At 40.6% G+C, this 20,460-nt stretch overlaps 1 protein-coding gene across 1 annotated transcript in view; it reads left to right on the forward strand.

Annotated features, from left to right (window-relative positions):
- The first annotated feature begins 17,030 nt into the window (after positions 1–17,030).
- Positions 17,031–20,460, forward strand: part of LOC142217853 (coagulation factor XIII B chain-like) — a 155,945-nt gene continuing 152,515 nt past the window's right edge. The window contains exons 1-2 of the mRNA XM_075286173.1: positions 17,031–17,067; positions 17,501–17,680. Coding sequence (XP_075142274.1) covers positions 17,031–17,067; positions 17,501–17,680 — 217 coding nt within the window. The remainder of the gene's footprint in view (positions 17,068–17,500; positions 17,681–20,460) is intronic.

Genomic DNA, 20,460 nt, shown 5'->3' on the forward strand with positions numbered 1-20,460 from the left:
TCATTATACTTCATCACAAAAACATGATAAAGAAAATAAAATCATTACTTGTAGTGAAATGAAGCTGAGCTTCAGTAACCTGACATAGACAGTACACAGAATAGGAAACTGTTTACTTCTCGGCCATTGTGCTACCACTGCTGCAGCTCTGGCAAAGGGTGGCTTACCTCTAAAAGAGGCAAAATACGTCTCTACCTTTTCACAAATTTAGGCCTTAAGACTGAGTTCACAATGGGGTATTTTGGTCAGGATTTTGAGGCAAAATCCGCCTCAATATCCTGACCAAAAAAATCTCCCATTGAAATCAATGGGAGCCAGTCAGTTCTTTTTTCCGGGAGCGGTTTCTTCCGGCTCTCGGAAAAAAGAAGCGACATGCTCATTCTTCAGGCGGATTTGCCTCGCGACATCCACCTGAAGACTCTCCCTCCTCCCGACTAGGCCCATTCATTTGGGCCTGATCCGGAGCAGAGTATGGGCACTGCATCGGCATCCAGTCGCAGCTACCCATTTTTTGGCCCGGAATCTGAGGCGGCCTCCGCAGCAAACTCCGGTCCAAAATACCCCGTGTGAACCCGGCTTAACGGTGTGCATTTCAGCCAGTAACATTCATGCTCAAGAGGTGGAAGCCCATTTAAAAGTACAGGTAGTCCTCGGGTTCCGACGGTCTCGGGTTACGACGTTTCGTGGTTACGACTAGAGATGAGAGCTCCTTTGTAACAGAAAACTGCCAGCACTCCCAGCTAGCAAGGACTAGCCTGCGGCAAATCAATGCTGGTTCTGCAGCAGGCTCGTCCTTGCTCATCGGAAGAGAGCTGGCAGCTTGCTGTTACAAGTGAGCTTGTAAAATAAAACCCTGAAACAGAATGTGAAACTTACCGAACGGTGCAGGGTGGGCGGGCATTCAGGCCTCCTCTTCCTCCGATGTCCTGACCACTTCCTCCGGCGCTCGCGAACTGATACTGCGCATGCGCCCAGGCCATTATCATAATGCTTCTACTACGGCTACTGCGCATGCGCCCAGGCCATTATCAGTTCGCGAGCGCCGGTGGAGGAGGACGGAACATCGGAGGAAGAGGAGGCCTGAATGCCCGCCCGCCCACCCTGCACTGTTCGGTAAGTTTCACATTCTGTTTCAGGGTTTTATTTTAAAGGGGGGGGGGTAATTCCGAGCCACTGCACACTAAATCACGTTGATCCGTTCCTACGCGGCGTCAGAACCAGGGAATGTTACTTTTTTAATTGAAAAAAAGGGGGAAGAAACATTTGTTTCACTTGTAAAATAAGAAATAAAAATAGAAGCATTTTTTCCAATGCAGTTTTAACTACTCCACAACTAGAAAATGTGAACGTACCTTCAAAACAACACTATCTTAGGCCCCGTTCACACAGGGCGCAGTATGGCGTATTTTGGTCCTGATTCTGACGCTGGAAGCCGCGTCAGAATAGGGTCAAAATGTGCCTGCCACAACTGTCATGGCTTCCCGCTTCGGAGTAGGCCCAAATGAATGGGCCTAGACCGGAAGGTGCTGCTGCGAGGTGGACGCCGGGGCTGAATCAGCCGTGGAATCCACCTGAAGAAAGAGGAGCTCACTTCTTTTTTTCCTTGGGCGGCAACATATAATAATTCATATGATGTTGAATAATGCCATGAAGCCATCTTTCTTTCCAACAGAGTGTTGCAGCACCCCTGGTAGGTTTTATGGCACCCTGGTTTGGGAATGGCTGTTCTACTTTCTCTTTTTCTAGGTCTGCTTTAAATAAGTGATTATAATTTGGAGGGTTTTTTTGGAAATTGGGCACCCAATAAGTGGATAGCCATATTTCAATAGTAAACAATAGTAAAAGGCCGGTTTTAGACAGTGTGGCCCTGGGCATAATTAAAATCCCCAAATGCTGATTTTCAAACCACGCCATCATATTCACTGTATACAAAAAGGGGAAAAACACAGTCACCTGATAATCCAAAAACAATAAACAAATGTCTTTCAGTGTGAAAAACAGAAATAGTATACGTGTGAATTACAAGATGGAACACTTACTTTCCAGACAAGGGATTAACCGCACGGACTCCACATTCCTCCGGGTGGGAACATGTCGACATGTCAGCAATGTGTGATAAGATTGGAGTCCAGCGAAACCTTCTCAAGTAAAAAAAAAAATCCTTCTTTTATTAGTTCCAAAAAACTTTAAAAATGCAGTATAAATCACAGACACGGATGGTGTATAAAGAATGGTAGTAAATCTATTCACTGACTGACGTGTTATAGCTATGACTAAGAGAGGGTTCCTCTCGAAACGCGTCAGTTAGTGAATAGATTTACTACCATTCTTTATATACCATCCGTGTCTGTGATTTATACTGCATTTTTAAAGTTTTTTGGAACTAATAAAAGCAGGATTTTTTTTACTTAAGAAGGTTTCACTGGACTCCAATCTTTTATCACACACTACTATCATATTCCGTGACTTAAGTAGGCAGTACATCCCTTCCAGGGACAACCCCATTAATAATTCCTTCTTTCTGCCCCCAAAACAGTAATAACTAGCCCCATTTTCCCCATACACAATTCAGAGGACTATCTTTGTACCACATGTTTGCACCCACTCATCAGTTATAGTGCCTTTTTATAAATAGTCCCTGCTTATAAATATTACACCCTTATCAGTAATGGCTCCCTTATAAATGACAGTCCACGCTTATAACTATTTCCCTGTATCAGTAATACGCTCTCCATTTAAGTAATAAATAATATACAAGACAAAAACAAGCACCAAGCAGTGCATAATGTATTAGCGTTGATAAATTAAAGGTGTAAAGTATAAATTATATAGGTGGTCTCTCACCTTCGCTGGTTGTGTTCTGTTACACAACCACCTGTTTAAGCAATATCAATTCACATTATTGGGTTTGTCAGCAGCAGGATCCACATCATCTCATGGAGGCGTCAAGATAAATGTCAGAACAGGACCAAAAGCATATCCAGTAAAGGAAATACTCTGCTGCGTAAGCACTTCACACTAGAGAAAGGGGTATAGGAACCCTGAAACAAGTTGTGTATTTTCAACCTGTCTCTATGAACAAATAAAGTTCTTTTTGGAGTTAAACCCTGGGTAAGAGTGGTTCCTTCCATTTGGCATCTCCCTTAATAGATGTGGTTTTGGTCCTGTTCTGACATATCCCTTTTAAATAATAGTCCCCTTATACATAACAGTCACTCCTTAAAAATAATACTGCTCCCTTATAAATAGTTCCGCTTAATAGCCCACTCATAAATAAGTTACCATTATAACTCATTGTCCCCATTATCTCTAATAGCCCACTTATTATGGTTCCCCTTAGAAATTACCCCTTTATAGTTTCCCCATTAAATAGTGATTGGGCCTCAGCGTTCTTGTGGGGCACGCATACATTGAGATGCCAGCACATCCCATATAATGCTGGTGAGGCCCAGGAGAGGTGAGTAAAAATGTTTAACTTTACAGACCTCCCCTTGGCAGGCTTCCTATTGGAAAGGGGACCTGCAGCACATGATGCCAGGACCTTTTTCATTCGGGGATAGGAACCCTGGCCAATTTCCCAATCTGCTCCCCTCCTAACGCTGACCCTGATAGTGTAAAAAAAAAAAAAAAAAAAAAAAAAGAGTTTGTGTTCTATTATTGGTCGACTCCAACATCATTGAGCCGTAATAGAATTTCAATGAGTGGTAAAACAAAAAAGTTCAAAAAAAAAGCAGACACTGTCACTCACCATATAGTGGAAACCAAAGGGTGCACGACCTTCCAAATCTCTGGACTCCAAAGAGAAAAGCTTTCATGTGAAGGTAACAAATTGTTGAGGTCCGCAATACTTTGGTCCAATTAAAATTCAACTTTTAATAAATCTTCTTAAAAATCCATAATAATGTACATGATATAACAGAAGAAAAAATAACAAACAACAAGTAAAAAAAACGCCGACACGTTTCGAGGTACTCTACCCCTTAGTCATGGCATAAAAAACACATAACATTTACTTCCTTATATACATGTCTGCAGTAATTGGTCCACCTGGATTCCCCCTCACAGCATATCCCAGAGAGAGGCAATACACCAGTCTAATCAAATTTAACCACTTGGTTACCAGCCACCTACATACCAGTCTGCAATAGATATAATATATTGTCTATCTCTTCATGTAATACCATAAAGATAAAAAGCATAACATAATATAGATTAGTAGCAAATGTACCATAGACCCGGCATTAAGATCAAAAACACATTGATAATATCCATTGTATCTTAAATTGCATCATTTCCAATATCTCCAACCTTGTTGTATCCCATGGTTTTACATATAAAGATATATCATATAGCCCCTGCTTAACTCTACAAAAGAAACGTAACATCCACATGTCATAAAGCTAAAAGATGTTACTTACTTCGGGTTGTCTCAAGATTGCACAGCTAGACAATCACCAGTCCGGCAAGGCTAAACAAAAACATAAGCATATGCGTCCTTCATGATAGGGTTACGTAGCTACGCTGATCACAAGGTCTAGGGAACACCAATGATCTTAGGGATACACCTACAAGGTGGAGTCATACCTTTCATTCACCAAGTTTAAACCACTACCCGCTGTTCTGTTGATACATGGTCACGTGGTACAAATAGACCAATGGGTAGTAGGCACATATCCTCTATGAGAAAAGAGGAGAAAAAGAAATGAACCTATATTCAAAATAGAAGGACATATATATTCCTTCATACCAGTGGCAAATCACCACCGAGATATGATGGTATAAAATGATGGAATGTCCATTAGTATGCTTGGATTAACATTTAGAGAATACGCATGTATAGAGACATAATGCCTCTGTCTGAACAGTGCCCAATACTCAATAAATGTATGTGAGGTCCGTTCTAATATTTAGACCCGATGGAAATCTACAATTAAATTTCAATATGTAGTAAGCTTCTCTTTTTAACAGAACATCTTTTAGATTGCCACCCCTAACAGATTGATGTACTTTTTCTAATCCGATGAATCGCATCATAATGGTGCTACCCTCGTGTTCCTCCAGAAAATGCCTAGAAGCACCAGACATATATTCCACCCCCTTTCTACAACTATCCCTAACATGTTCCTTAATCCTAGTGCTTAATTTCCTACTTGTGCACCCTATGTAATCTAAACCACACCGGACACACCGTATACAATAAATAACACACATAGAATTGCAATCTAGATGTTCCCTAATTTCCATGTGGAAGTCTGAGGCATTGCTGTATATTTCTTGTGAGGAAATGACTTTAGCACAAACCTTACATTTAGGTGAGCCACACTTAAAAAAGCCTGTTTGTTTTTTATAAGTTGTTAAGGTTTCTGTAGGCAAATAGCTAGGGGACAATATGTTACCCAATGTCTGACATCTTTTTTCAACAAATTGTACCCCATTCTCCAGTAGATTACTGGTGATTGGGTCCAATTCAAGGATTGGCAAATTTCTTTTGACCATCTTTTTGATCTCATTAAACTGTGAGCTAAAAGCCGTGCTAAACACCAATTTATTCTCAGTTATATCAGATGTTTCTTTATCCATGAAAAACTCATCTCTATTTCTCGATTTCACTTTCACCTCTGCCCTCTGTAACATCCAGGTAGGATACCCACGTTCTTTGAGTCTGGCCAAAGTGAGATTGCCCAAGGTATCAAAATCATCATCCCTACTGCACGCTCTCCTAGTTCTCGTGAGTTCTCCAACAGGTACTCCTTTCAGAGTGTGCAGTGGGTGACAACTATTGCCTCTAAGGATACTATTGCCTGCACTTGGCTTGCGGTATAGTGAGGTGTGCACCCTCCCCTCCTCCACATCGCCAATCAACGTAATGTCCAAGAAGTCGATGGATACCTTCTGATATGTGAACGTGAACACGAATCCATGTTCATTGCTATTCAAAAAGTTAATGAACTCTGGTATGGGCGCCACATTTCCGACCCACACAATGACTAGGTCATCAATGTAGCGCCCATACCAGAGGAGTGAAGACACAAAAGGATTATTATCAGAAAAGATGAACCTTTCCTCCCAATGGGCGAGGAACAAGTTTGCCAAAGATGGAGAAAACGGGGCACCCATTGGTGCCCCGCAAATCTGTAAATAAAATGCCCCCCCAAAAACAAAGAAATTATGTGTTAACAAGTATGATGTGACAGAAATAACGTACTCGCAAACAGCTGGAACAAGGGTACTATAACTATATAAATGGAATGCAAGAGCATTTAATGCTTTGAGGTGAGGAATGCTAGGGTATAATGAGCATATATCGCTCGTGATCCAACAACAATTCTCATCCCATTTAAATTCCCCGAAACACTTGAGGACCTCGCGACTGTCCTTGATGTATCCTGCGGTTCTCTTGACCAGCGGTTGTAAGATGGAATCTAACCAACCCCCAATCCTTTCATTTAAGGAATTTCTGCTTGAGATTATGGGACGGAGAGGCGGAGGGAGAACACCTTTATGAATTTTAGGAAGCCCATATAAAATGGGAACTGTTGGTGTCAAATTAATCATGTATTCCCCCTCCGCCTCACCGAATACCCCCAGAGCAACCCCTTCTGCCACAAGGGTTTTTAAAATGTTACTAAACTCTTCCGTGGGATTATAACTCAATTTTTTGTATGTTTTAGTATCGTTTAGTAATCGTTGACAGCTTTCCATATACTCATCCTTTTTTAATATTACCGTTTTCCCCCCCTTATCCGATTTTTTTATAACAATATCTTTATTATTTTTAAGATCCTTAATTGCCCTATTTTCCTGTCGAGTGATATTAGACCTGATTTTACCACTGTAGTTGTTGATTTTTTTGTCCAATTTAATTAAATCCTCTTCCATTTTGTTCTGAAACAACAGGAAACTATTGGCCCTCGATTTAAGGGGGTAAAAATTAGGGTTTTTTCGTTGTACCGGTATACTGTCAACTGACTTAATTTCCGAACATTGCTCATAATTTCTATCAAGCAAATCCTGAACCACAATATGTTCCTGCACCAAACAATTCAGAGGCATTGAACTCACACTATCCACAACTAGTGTTTTAGTATCAGATACAGTATCAGATGCAGTATTAACATATGTCTCACTAGTGTCTTTATTCGATTTATGAAAATGTCTTTTGACAGTAATAGAGCGAACGAACTTGTTCACATCCATGATGGTATTTAGTAAATTAAAGTTCCTTCTAGGGGCAAAATTGAGACCTTTTTCAAGGACACTCATCTGCTGCTCATTAAATTCGACATCTGTCAAATTCACCACTGATGGAAATTTGTTGGTAAGAATCACAGTGTCCTTTATTTCTTTGTTCTCGTAGACTGTGGGGTTCTTCTTTCTGTTTCTCCGTCCCCCCTCTTCGTCCCTTTTTTGGGGCCCCTCTATTCCTGGTATTGTAAGCCGGTAAACTGTCGGAGGATACACCATCAGTAGTATCTCCAAATGCGTCAGATTCATATTTAGAATGGATAGAGTCTTCACAATCAGTGGCTGAGCTGAATGAAACATTTCGTTGGGAAAATGATCGTGCACCCTTATGTTGTGTATTCTTTAAGATAGATCTAAGACGTGGTGAGGAGGTAGTGAACCTGGAAGTTGGTTTAACATAAACTGCTCCATTTTTATAGTCCTCTAGATCTCGGTTAAATTTTCTTTTTTTATTTTCCATAATCTTCTTCTCCAAGGCATCTAGATTTTTATTAATTTTCTCTTCCATCTCCTTAAAGTCTGTTTTAATAATGTTATTGTCAATTTTGTCTTGTATTAACTTAATTTCTTCTTGTATTTTGAGAATTTTTTTCTGTTCAAAACTGACAATCAATTCCATTAGTTTAATGGAGCAGGAAGAAAGGATCTTGTTCCAACTATCCAGAAACGCATCCTCATACACAAAAGTGGGATATTTCCTGAGGCGCAATCCTCTTGGAATCATACATTTACTGATATATTGACTCAGTGTGGTCTGGTCCCAGATGACCTTTAACTCTTGAATAAGTAATTTCTCCTTTTTGAAAAACAAATCCTTAGATTCAATGTTTAGATCATTGCCCTCTGTATCACAGGGTCCAAAAACTGCAGCTACTTTCTTATTACGAGTTTCTATATTCGATTCCATATTCAATGTAAATTATAAAGGATTTAGTGAGTCAGTGTAACAGTGAAGTCCAACTAGTGGTAAAACAAAAAAGTTCAAAAAAAGCAGACACTGTCACTCACCATATAGTGGAAACCAAAAGGTGCACGACCTTCCAAATCTCTGGACTCCAAAGAGAAAAGCTTTCATGTGAAGGTAACAAATTGTTGAGGTCCGCAATACTTTGGTCCAATTAAAATTCAACTTTTAATAAAGTTAAACGGTGCCCCGTTTTCTCCGTCTTTGGCAAACTTGTTCCTCGCCCATTGGGAGGAAAGGTTCATCTTTTCTGACAATAATCCTTTTGTGTCTTCACTCCTCTGGTATGGGCGCTACATTGATGACCTAGTCATTGTGTGGGTCGGAAATGTGGCGCCCATACCAGAGTTCATTAACTATTTGAATAGCAATGAACATGGACTCGTGTTCACGTTCACATATCAGAAGGTATCCATCGACTTCTTGGACATTACGTTGATTGGCGATGTGGAGGAGGGGAGGGTGCACACCTCACTATACCGCAAGCCAAGTGCAGGCAATAGTATCCTTAGAGGCAATAGTTGTCACCCACTGCACACTCTGAAAGGAGTACCTGTTGGAGAACTCACGAGAACTAGGAGGGTGTGCAGTAGGGATGATGATTTTGATACCTTGGGCAATCTCACTTTGGCCAGACTCAAAGAACGTGGGTATCCTACCTGGATGTTACAGAGGGCAGAGGTGAAAGTGAAATCGAGAAATAGAGATGAGTTTTTCATGGATAAAGAAACATCTGATATAACTGAGAATAAATTGGTGTTTAGCACGGCTTTTAGCTCACAGTTTAATGAGATCAAAAAGATGGTCAAAAGAAATTTGCCAATCCTTGAATTGGACCCAATCACCAGTAATCTACTGGAGAATGGGGTACAATTTGTTGAAAAAAGATGTCAGACATTGGGTAACATATTGTCCCCTAGCTATTTGCCTACAGAAACCTTAACAACTTATAAAAAACAAACAGGCTTTTTTAAGTGTGGCTCACCTAAATGTAAGGTTTGTGCTAAAATCATTTCCTCACAAGAAATATACAGCAATGCCTCAGACTTCCACATGGAAATTAGGGAACATCTAGATTGCAATTCTATGTGTGTTATTTATTGTATACGGTGTGTCCTGTGTGGTTTAGATTACATAGGGTGCACAAGTAGGAAATTAAGCACTAGGATTAAGGAACATGTTAGGGATAGTTGTAGAAAGGGGGTGGAATATATGTCTGGTGCTTCTAGGCATTTTCTGGAGGAACACGAGGGTAGCACCATTATGATGCGATTCATCGGATTAGAAAAAGTACATCAATCTGTTAGGGGTGGCAATCTAAAAGATGTTCTGTTAAAAAGAGAAGCTTACTACATATTGAAATTTAATTGTAGATTTCCATTGGGTCTAAATATTAGAACGGACCTCACATACATTTATTGAGTATTGGGCACTGTTCAGACAGAGGCATTATGTCTCTATACATGCGTATTCTCTAAATGTTAATCCAAGCATACTAATGGACATTCCATCATTTTATACCATCATATCTCGGTGGTGATTTGCCACTGGTATGAAGGAATATATATGTCCTTCTATTTTGAATATAGGTTCATTTCTTTTTCTCCTCTTTTCTCATAGAGGATATGTGCCTACTACCCATTGGTCTATTTGTACCACGTGACCATGTATCAACAGAACAGCGGGTAGTGGTTTAAACTTGGTGAATGAAAGGTATGACTCCACCTTGTAGGTGTATCCCTAAGATCATTGGTGTTCCCTAGACCTTGTGATCAGCGTAGCTACGTAACCCTATCATGAAGGACGCATATGCTTATGTTTTTGTTTAGCCTTGCCGGACTGGTGATTGTCTAGCTGTGCAATCTTGAGACAACCCGAAGTAAGTAACATCTTTTAGCTTTATGACATGTGGATGTTACGTTTCTTTTGTAGAGTTAAGCAGGGGCTATATGATATATCTTTATATGTAAAACCATGGGATACAACAAGGTTGGAGATATTGGAAATGATGCAATTTAAGATACAATGGATATTATCAATGTGTTTTTGATCTTAATGCCGGGTCTATGGTACATTTGCTACTAATCTATATTATGTTATGCTTTTTATCTTTATGGTATTACATGAAGAGATAGACAATATATTATATCTATTGCAGACTGGTATGTAGGTGGCTGGTAACCAAGTGGTTAAATTTGATTAGACTGGTGTATTGCCTCTCTCTGGGATATGCTGTGAGGGGGAATCCAGGTGGACCAATTACTGCAGACATGTATATAAGGAAGTAAATGTTATGTGTTTTTTATGCCATGACTAAGGGGTAGAGTACCTCGAAACGTGTCGGCGTTTTTTACTTGTTGTTTGTTATTTTTTCTTCTGTTATATCATGTACATTATTATGGATTTTTAAGAAGATTTATTAAAAGTTGAATTTTAATTGGACCAAAGTATTGCGGACCTCAACAATTTGTTACCTTCACATGAATTTCAATGAGCCATCTGGTATAAATAGCTTGTAATTGTGATCCATTAATTATTTTTATTATTGTATATTTAGTGAAATTGTATTTATAGTATTGCGCATATGTGACACAAGTGACAAGGATCTGACTGGTTGTTTTTGTTCTATATAAAAAGAGATGATGATCTGGTGAGAATGCCTATTTTATGTTTCAGAGCCGTGTACTGCATCGGAAAAGGACATGGCACAAAATAATATAGAGTTACGGTGGACAGGACAGAAAAAACTTTACACTGAACATGGAAAGCCAATGGAATTTAAGTGTAAATCTGGATATGAAGCTCCATCTGGCACAAACATGAGAACTGCTTGTGATCAAGGAAAGTTGCAATATCCAAAATGTTTCAGATCAGGTAAATATCAAAGTATGAACATGTGCACAGTCATCCTGCTCAGTAATACTAAATACTGTCAGTGAGGTGTGGCCAGAGTTGCTGAGGCCAGTGGTGCAATATTTTCTAGTTGCTACAGGCTTGGTTCTTTTATTATATGTCTGTTGCAGTAAATTTGGTTCTGCAAATGAATCTATGCTCTAAGCTTATTAGTGATGGGCAAACCTTGCAAGATTTGTTTTGCAAACACTGTTAGGTTCACCCACAAAGTTTGTGAAAGTGTCATGATCTTTACTTCCCCACTTGACCGCTGAGGCCTTTGATGGGGGCAGTAGCAAGAGACACCAAGGAAAGATGAATGGACAATATGGCATAGCCAGGAAAGGAGAGTATGAGTGATTTGTTGTTTTTGTGCACTTTCCCTGGGACTTCTCCTCCTATTGTTATATTCTTGGTCTGAAGAGTCAAATAATGGTTTGTGGGAAGTGAATCCCAAAAATTTGGGGAAATTGGTTCACTTATCTGTGCATATGATACTACATCTATGTACACAGGAATTAACCAAGGGGTATAATGAGCATTTTGACCCCACAGATTTTAATACATTTGGGACGTAAAAATGAAAAATTACAGGTTTTATTAAAATTGCAGATTACAGAATTACAGATTTTATTACATTTGGGACGTGAAAATGAAAAATTACTTTTTACTGAATAAGATGTAAAAAATTTTGTTTTCACAATGAGTTAAAGGAGAAAATGCATCACCCGAGTTAGGGTGCATTCACACTGAGTAAACGCTAGCTTATTCTGAACGTAAAACACGTTCAGAATAAGCGGCGTCTAAAGCAGCTCCATTCATTTCTATGGGAGCGGGGATACGAGCGCTCCCCATAGAAATGAATGGGCTGCTTCTTTCACTCCGTGCAGTCCCATTGAAGTGAATGGGGAGTGCCGGCGTATACGGCAAGCTCTGCTCATGCCGGAGCGTACACGCCGACACTCCCCATTCACTTCAATGGGACTGCACGGAGTGAAAGAAGCAGCCCATTCATTTCTATGGGGAGCGCTCGTATCCCCGCTCCCATAGAAATGAATGGAGCTGCTTTAGACGCCGCTTATTCTGAACGTGTTTTACGTTCAGAATAAGCTAGCGTTTACTCAGTGTGAATTCACCCTTAGAAAGCTTTTGGAGGGCAGGATTCACTTTCAGGTGCCTTTACAGATTTGCAGAGCCTCAGGCACTAGTGTAGCGAAGAGTACTAAAATGTTTCCTCATTTTGGAAAATGTGCCACTCAAAAAAATGTATCAAAGGGTATATTAATCATTTTGACCCCAGAGATTCTTTCCAAAAAGAAATGCTCTTTGGATTATTTATTTGAAAGTGACCACTTTGTGTCAACAGAGACATGCACTCAGGTTTCTGTGGGTAATTTGGGTACCAAAAAAGTTGTATACATGGTCATAAACTGTTATTTGGGCACATATGACTGCACTTTTTGGCTTTTGGAGTGTAAATTTAGTGGGACTGGTTTTTGCATGCCATATTGCTTTTCAAAGCCTCGGAACTACCAGCAAATTGGAATTCTCCAAGAATTTTTCAAAGGGTATAAGCAAGGATTTGAACCTGTAAGTGTTGCATTAATTTAGTTTTTTTCCAAATTTTTCCAGAGAGATGACATTTCAGTACTCAATTTTTGTACCCAGCTTGTCAGCAGACACTCACACTCCAAGTAGGTTATCTCAGGTACAACATCATTTGGAAATTGCAATTTTCACTTTTCACTTTCAGCTGAAATGTTGGTTGTATAATTGTAGGTATTCCATAGAAGGTAGAATTGTTGCTGGGTGATGTCTTTTGGCCTGAGTTCCACATGCATGTCCTCCAGCTGTCCAGCTTTGAGTAGAATCTCTTGAAGCCAGTAAGATACGAATGGGGGAAACGGATTTTCAAAGTCTGAGGATGACTGTTCTGACAGGCATGGCCAGCGTTAGGGGGGAACGGACTGTACAATCGCCCAGTGCCCCACATCCATAGGGGCCCCATACTTTCCTTATTGTTTGGAGCAATGTCCAAGAGTGAATGACACCATTAGCGCATGGTGCTAATGCAGGGTCTTCTGATCGCTACTTCTATACATTGCCGGCATTTAGCAGGAGCCTGTGCTGTCCTCCCTCCTCATCCACACATGTAGTGACTCATTCAGCACATGGTAGTGTGAAGGAGGAAGTCTGCTGCAATGTAAGAGTTTCACTACTGCCAGACAGAGCTGCACATGAGCTTCCTTCATGTCCAGTGCACCCAGTAATTCACCTAAATGTCTTTTGTGGGTAAAATATGTTTGTTTGTGTGTGTATGAATGTATGTGTGTGACTATATGGTATATGTGTAAGTGTATACAGCACATGAATGTCTTTCTGTGTTTTGTTCTATACATGTCTACCATTATGCATACTAGAGTTGTATTATATAGTGTGATGCTCAGTATAATGAGATGTTAAAGGGTTTGTCCAGGAATTACTGTTTTCTGCAAGGAGGTCAGAGGAAGGTAAAAAATAAGAAAAAGAAAACCCATACTCAACTGTCCCTGGTATTCCGGTGTGTCCCTAAGCTGTCCGGTCCAGCGGCGCCTGGGAACTTGTACTGGCAGAAGTCCTTGCCGCATGTGACTGCTGAGGTCAATCAGTGGCCTAAGGAAAGTAATTGGGGCATCATAGGTGATGTAAGCATTTTTTTTGTTGCAGATTTTGCTGCAGTTTTTTGAGACATTGTCAGGAGTGGATTGGGCAGAAGGGAGAAGTATAAGAAGCTTTCTAAATTTTTCCCATTCCTTTTATAGTCATTCTTTGCTTTGGCTCAAAAAACTGCAGCAAAATCTGCAATAAAAATCTGTTTTTCCGCAACATGGTGTCTCAGCCTTTTTGATAATCAAAATGTAATCAAAAGTGTCATGTGTTGCTTCTGCACCCACCGCCACATCCTATATATTGCACTTCGCCTGCATCATATTGCCAAGCAAGGAACCTAGAGAGGTATAGTGTACATCATTGTAAGGGACCGGCACTCACCAGTTGGTAATACATGGCTTCTAGGAACCACCCGATAACTGCAGGTGAAAGGCAGGAAGAGGTTAATTGCTGGCTGGCGTAATGAGGTGGCATCTTCAAATAAAATGGGGTAGTTGTATTCTATATATGGGGAAGCAGCAGTCAGAAGATTTTTGTAGTTGATGATGAGGTTTGCACATATGTCAGGAGGAATTTTGGTTCACTCCTCTTTGCAGATCATCTCTTAAGATTTTGAAGCTGTCACTTGGCAACTCGGAACTTCAGCTCCCTCCATATGTTTTCTATGGGATTGAGGTCTGGAGACTGGCGAGGCCATTCTATGACATTAATGTGCTTCTTTTTGAGCCACTCTTTTTTTTTGTCTTGGTATGTTTTGAGTCATTGTCCTGCTGGAAGACCAATTCACGACCCATTTTAATGTCCTGGTGGAGGAAAGGAGGTTGGTACTCAGGATTTTACGGTACATGGCTCCATCCATTCTCCCATTGATGTGGTGAAGTAATCCTGTGCCCTTAGCAGAGATACACCCACAAAACATAATGTTTCCACCTCCATGCTTGACAGTGAGGATGGTGTTCTTTGGGTCATAGGCAGCATTTCTCTTCCTCCAAGCAAGGGGAGTTGAGTTAATAACGAAGAACTCAATTTTTATCTCATCTGACCACAGCACTTTCTCCAAATCTCTCTGAATCATCCAAATTGGTCAGACCTTAATCCCATAGAAAATTTATGGGGGGAGCTGAAGCTCTGAGTTGCCAAGCCACCTGCCAGTCTTAATGATTTAGAGATGATCTTCAAAGAGGAGTGGACTCAAATTCCTGCTGACATATGGGCAAACCTCATCATCAGCTACAAAAAAAAAAGTCTGACTGCTGTGCGCCAACAAGGGTTTTCCACCAAGTAGTAAGTCCTGTTTGCCAGAGGTATCAAATACTTATTTCTCTATGCAAAATGCAAATAACTGTATAAAATTTAAACAATATGATTTTCTGTATTTTATTTTTGATATTCTATCTCTCTGTTAAAAGTAACCTAACCTTAAAATGGACTGGACTGAATTGCTCTGTATCCCTATTAGGTGTTTGGGGGGACACCCTGTGGAAAGCTGGGTGGAGAGTATAGAACTGGACTGAATTATTCTGTATCCCTGTTAGGTGTTTGGAGGGACACCGCCTGCAAATCTGGGTTGAGCGTATAGAACTGGACTAAATTGCTTTGTATCCCTGTTAGATGTTTAGGGGGACACCCCTTGGAAAGCTGGGTTGAGGGTATAGAACTGGACTGAATTGCTCTGTATCCCTGTTAGATGTTTAGGGGGACACCCCTTGGAAAGCTGGGTTGAGGGTCTAGAACTGGACTGAATTGCTCTGTATCCCTGTTAGGTGTTTGGGGGGACACCGCCTGCAAAGCTGGGTTGACCGTATAGAACTGGACTGAATTGCTCTGTATCCCTGTTAGTTGTTTGGGGGAGCACCCCATGGAAAGCTGGGTTGAGAGTATAGAACTGGACTAAATTGCTCTGTATCCCTGTTAGGTGTTTGGGGGGGACACCCCGTGGAAAGCTGGGTTGAGGGTATAGAATTGGACTGAATTGCTCTGTATCCTTGTTAGTTGTTTGGGGGAGCACCCCGTGGAAAGCTGGGTTGAGAGTATAGAACTGGACTAAATTGCTCTGTATCCCTGTTAGGTGTTTGGGGGGACACCGCCTGCAAAGCTGGGTTGAGCCTATAGAACTAGACTGAATTGCCCTGTATTCCTGTTTTGGGGACCCACCCCGTGGAAAGCTTGACTCCTCTCCCTGCAGTATAGCTCTGAAAAGAGCTGTTGTTTTTCTTCGGTTTTTCCCTGCCTACTAGAAGCTAATCCTCTCTAGCCCTCAGCAGATCTTTCTCTCCCTATCTCTCACCGCAAATATCCCGAAGATGGCACTGGCTATTCTTATAAATGGGTGGTCACATGTTTTCGGCAGCCAATGGGTTTTTAAAAATTTTTTCAATGACTCCGTTGTCGTAGTTCCTGTCCCACCTCCCCTGCACAGTTATTGGTGCAAAAAAACGTGCCAGAGAAGGTGGGAGGGGATATGAATTTTTACTGCATATATGCCGTGTGGAATTCGATTGGAAACGAATACCTCGAACGGCCTGATATTCGATCGAATACCTATTCAATCGAATGGTGTTCGCTCATCTCTAATCGTAAGCCCTCCTCCTTTCTTCTTACCACTGTCATGTGCTCTATCTACTCAAAGTAGTCTGAAGCCATCTAGAGAGACAAGGGTGCTGATTATTCCTGCATACTATCTGCCTGTTTTGCTATGCTTCCCTTAACTCGTGTGGGGGGGGGGGGGGTAGGTTCCTAGGCTGTAACAAAGACTTCCATGTGTACACAGGGAAAAAAAAAACAAAACATTTTTTGGTATGGTAGGAAAATCATCCCTAGGGTTGAAAAAAAAAAATATTTTCATTTTTTGGCAAAATCGCCCACAAAATCAACAGATGTCCACAAAATTGATAGGGGGCATTGAAGACCTTGTTTATAGGAGAGATTTAGGGAGTTACATTTTAATCTTAAGACGGGGTATTTAATTGGAGATATAATAAACATATATAAATTATATAAATATTTAGACTGCCTGCCTGTACAAGAAATACAGGAAAAAACTGTGATATGTAAAATCCCCCCAAAGACAAGGGTGCGCATAGTCCGTGTATAATGGGCCAGGAGCCTACTAGCTGTTGCATTGTAGAACATTCCCCCTTTATTGACTCCCCTTCCCCACACATGGTGTATTTCCCCTTTATAGGCTTCAACACAGTAATTTCCTTATTTATTGGCTCCACACAGTATACTGCCCCTTTTACAGACCCCAATACATTAGGTGTCCCCTTTACAGGCTGCCATGCACCGACTAGACCACTGTCTGCTGTATTACTCCAGTAGGTAACAGATGTTATTTACTTATTGATCCCCACTCCTATCCATGGTGTTCTCTGCTTCCTTTTCACCCTTCAGCCTCCAGCAGGGGGCCCTGTGTTCTGCATATCACATTCTGATGCAATGATGTCATGCCCGGTGCACAGGGCCTCTTGGAGACTGAAGAGCAAACAGAAGTAGTGACTGCTGTGGGCAGGAGTAGAGGATTGGTAAATTAGTAATCTATTAAAAAGCAGTGGAAGACAGCCAAGACCCCCAAGGGCATGGTGCCCTCCATGTGATCCACCACTACCCTGGTGGGCTAGTCTGAGCTAGTCTACTTTCCTCTAGATCAAATCTGTAGGATTACAGGTGGGACTTAATAGACAGGTGTCTTTATTTTTCAACCTCATTGACTCCAGTTTATGTAACTCTATGTAATAATTTCTCTTCCAGGTTTTTGTGAATTACAGCAAAAAACAATGTTAATCAATAATATTCATTATAATATAAGCTCTATAGTGGACAATGGACAAACAGTTACATTCCAGTGTACTGAAGGAATGAATCCAGAAGATAAACTCGAGGTCAAATGTCAAAATGGAAATATAAACTATCCAAGATGTACTGCTGCAAGTAAGTCTACTATATATGCATGTGCTTTATATGGCATTACATTTGATGAAAAAAAATAAAAAATAAAATAGTGCAGTATGCAGGGTTTTTTTTTTTAATTTCCTCAATGTAATGACAGATGCAATGATGGAGTCCATCAGACCTAATTCTAGAACAATGGGATCTTTTGAGCTACATTAGTGTAGTGTCTCATGTGATGTCTGTCGCAGTTGGAATCCTGTTTTTCTGTTCCTATAATGCAACAGAAATGAAAATGTAATTTACAATGCACATTAAAACTTGAAGCAATTGTACTTCAGTTATCTCTTTCAATGGTATTTCCTACTGAAATCAATGGAGAGCCAGTCGCTCCATTAGTAATATTATTCTAGGGAAAGGGGGTGAGTTGAAATTTTAGGTTTTTTTTTTAACTTTTTAAAAAAATATTTAATTTTTTAAAACCATTTTATTAGCCAGGAGCCGACCTTCAACAGTAACGGTATGGGGCTGGTGGGTAGCAGCCCCAGAGGCTATATTATGGACGATGCCGGGAAGGGGTTAAAAAGAAGCATGACACCTGAATGTCTACCATCTAAGGGTGCATGCACACTACGTAACGCCAGGCGTGTATGAGAGCCGTACACGCCGGCATTACGGCAGACTGCCGAACACTTCCCATTCACTTGAATGGGAGCGCTTGTAACAGCGGCGTTTACGAGCGCTCCCATTGAAGTGAATGGGAAGTGCTCGGCAGTCTGCCGTAATGCCGGCGTGTACGGCTCTCATACACGCCCGGCGTTACGTAGTGTGCATGCACCCTTAGATGCATATCCACTACCCCACATAAATAACTCATTGGCTTGGTGTTGCCTAACATTAGACCTGTCATTGGCAAGTACCCGTGGCTGAAAAAGGCTGAGAAAAAAAAATACCATAGCTTTTTGTCTCTCTAGTGTGACTGTAAAAATTCTTGTGAATACCCCTCAGCCTAAATAATGTTGCCACAAAGTTTAATCACCTTATACAATTGTGTCTGGGGGAACTTGAATCACAAATGTCTTCTCTGCTTGATGATACCATCTTTTCTTTGATGTTCAGCGAACATACGGAACACTTAGGCTCCATTCACACAGAGTAACGTTGGCGTTTTTTGTGCTTATTTTGTGCTTATTTTGGCACATAGCGCCGCATATACGCCGCGTTTGCGTGGCGTTATGTGGCGCTATGTGCCAAAATAAGCACAAAATAAGTACAAAAATTCTGTCTAAGGCTCTGTTTTTACCCATTTTACCCATTCACAGAGTATATACCCATAAATCGTAACCTTTTAATGGAGAGTTGAAAAAAATATATATATTACAATCTGACAACTGAAACAAACAAACTACCCCCTCAAAGTGAACAAAAATACCAAAATGATAATCAAGCTCTCGAAGCGTTTCTCACTGTCAGTTCATCAGGAGAACTACTGTAGTAATTAAAATATAACAGCATCACATAGATAATAAGAAACTCATATTCTTTATCTTAATGGTTGGATTGGAAACTAGGATAATGGGTTAAATTGGAGAGACAAATCCAAAATCTATATTTCCATCAAATATATGCCTAATAAAATACAGTATATTGCACTACCAATACATTGGCAATTGGTTTGCTGTGTAAGTGTAAAATAACATGTGTGTGTGTATATATATATAATATATATATATACAGTCCTATGAAAAAGTTTGGGCACCCCTATTAATCTTAATCATTTTTAGTTCTAAATATTTTGGTGTTTATAACAGCCATTTCAGTTTGATATATCTAATAACTGATGGACACAGTAATATTTCAGGATTGAAATGAGGTTTATTGTACTAACAGAAAATGTGCAATATGCATTAAACCAAAATTTGACCAGTGCAAAAGTATGGGCACCTCAACAGAAAAGTGACATTAATATTTAGTAGATCCTCCTTTTGCAAAGATAACAGCCTCTAGTCGCTTCCTGTAGCTTTTAATCAGTTCCTGGATAAAGGTATTTTGGACAAACAATTCAAGTTCAGTTAAGTTAGATGGTCGCCGAGCATGGACAGCCCGCTTCAAATCATCCCACAGATGTTCAATGATATTCAGGTCTGGGGACTGGGATGGCCATTCCAGAACATTGTAATTGTTCCTCTGCATGAATGCCTGAGGATTTGGAGCGGTGTTTTGGATCATTGTCTTGCTGAAATATCCATCCCCGGCGTAACTTCAACTTCGTCACTGATTCTTGAACATTATTCTCAAGAATCTGCTGATACTGAGTGGAATCCATGCGACCCTCAACTTTAACAAGATTCCCGATGCCGGCATTGGCCACACAGCCCCAAAGCATGATGGAACCTCCACCAGATTTTACAGTGGGTAGCATGTGTTTTTCTTGGAATGCTGTTTCTTTTTGGACGCCATGCATAACGCCTTTTTTTTATAACCAAACAACTCAATTTTTGTTTCCAAAATGAAGCTGCCTTGTCCAAATGTGCTTTTTCATACCTCAGGCAACTCTATTTGTGGCGTACGTGCAGAAACGGCTTCTTTCTCATCACTCTCCCATACAGCTTCTATTTGTGCAAAGTGCGCTGTATAGTTGACCGATGCACAGTGACACCATCTGCAGCAAGATGATGCTGCAGCTCTTTGGAGGTGGTCTGTGGATTGTCCTTGACTGTTCTCACCATTCTTCTTCTCTGCCTTTCTGATATTTTTCTTGGCCTGCCACTTCTGGGCTTAACAAGAACTGTCCCTGTGGTCTTCCATTTCCTTACTATGTT

This window comes from Leptodactylus fuscus, chromosome 9 (assembly GCF_031893055.1).
Source record: "Leptodactylus fuscus isolate aLepFus1 chromosome 9, aLepFus1.hap2, whole genome shotgun sequence".
Lineage (NCBI taxonomy): Eukaryota > Metazoa > Chordata > Amphibia > Anura > Leptodactylidae > Leptodactylus > Leptodactylus fuscus.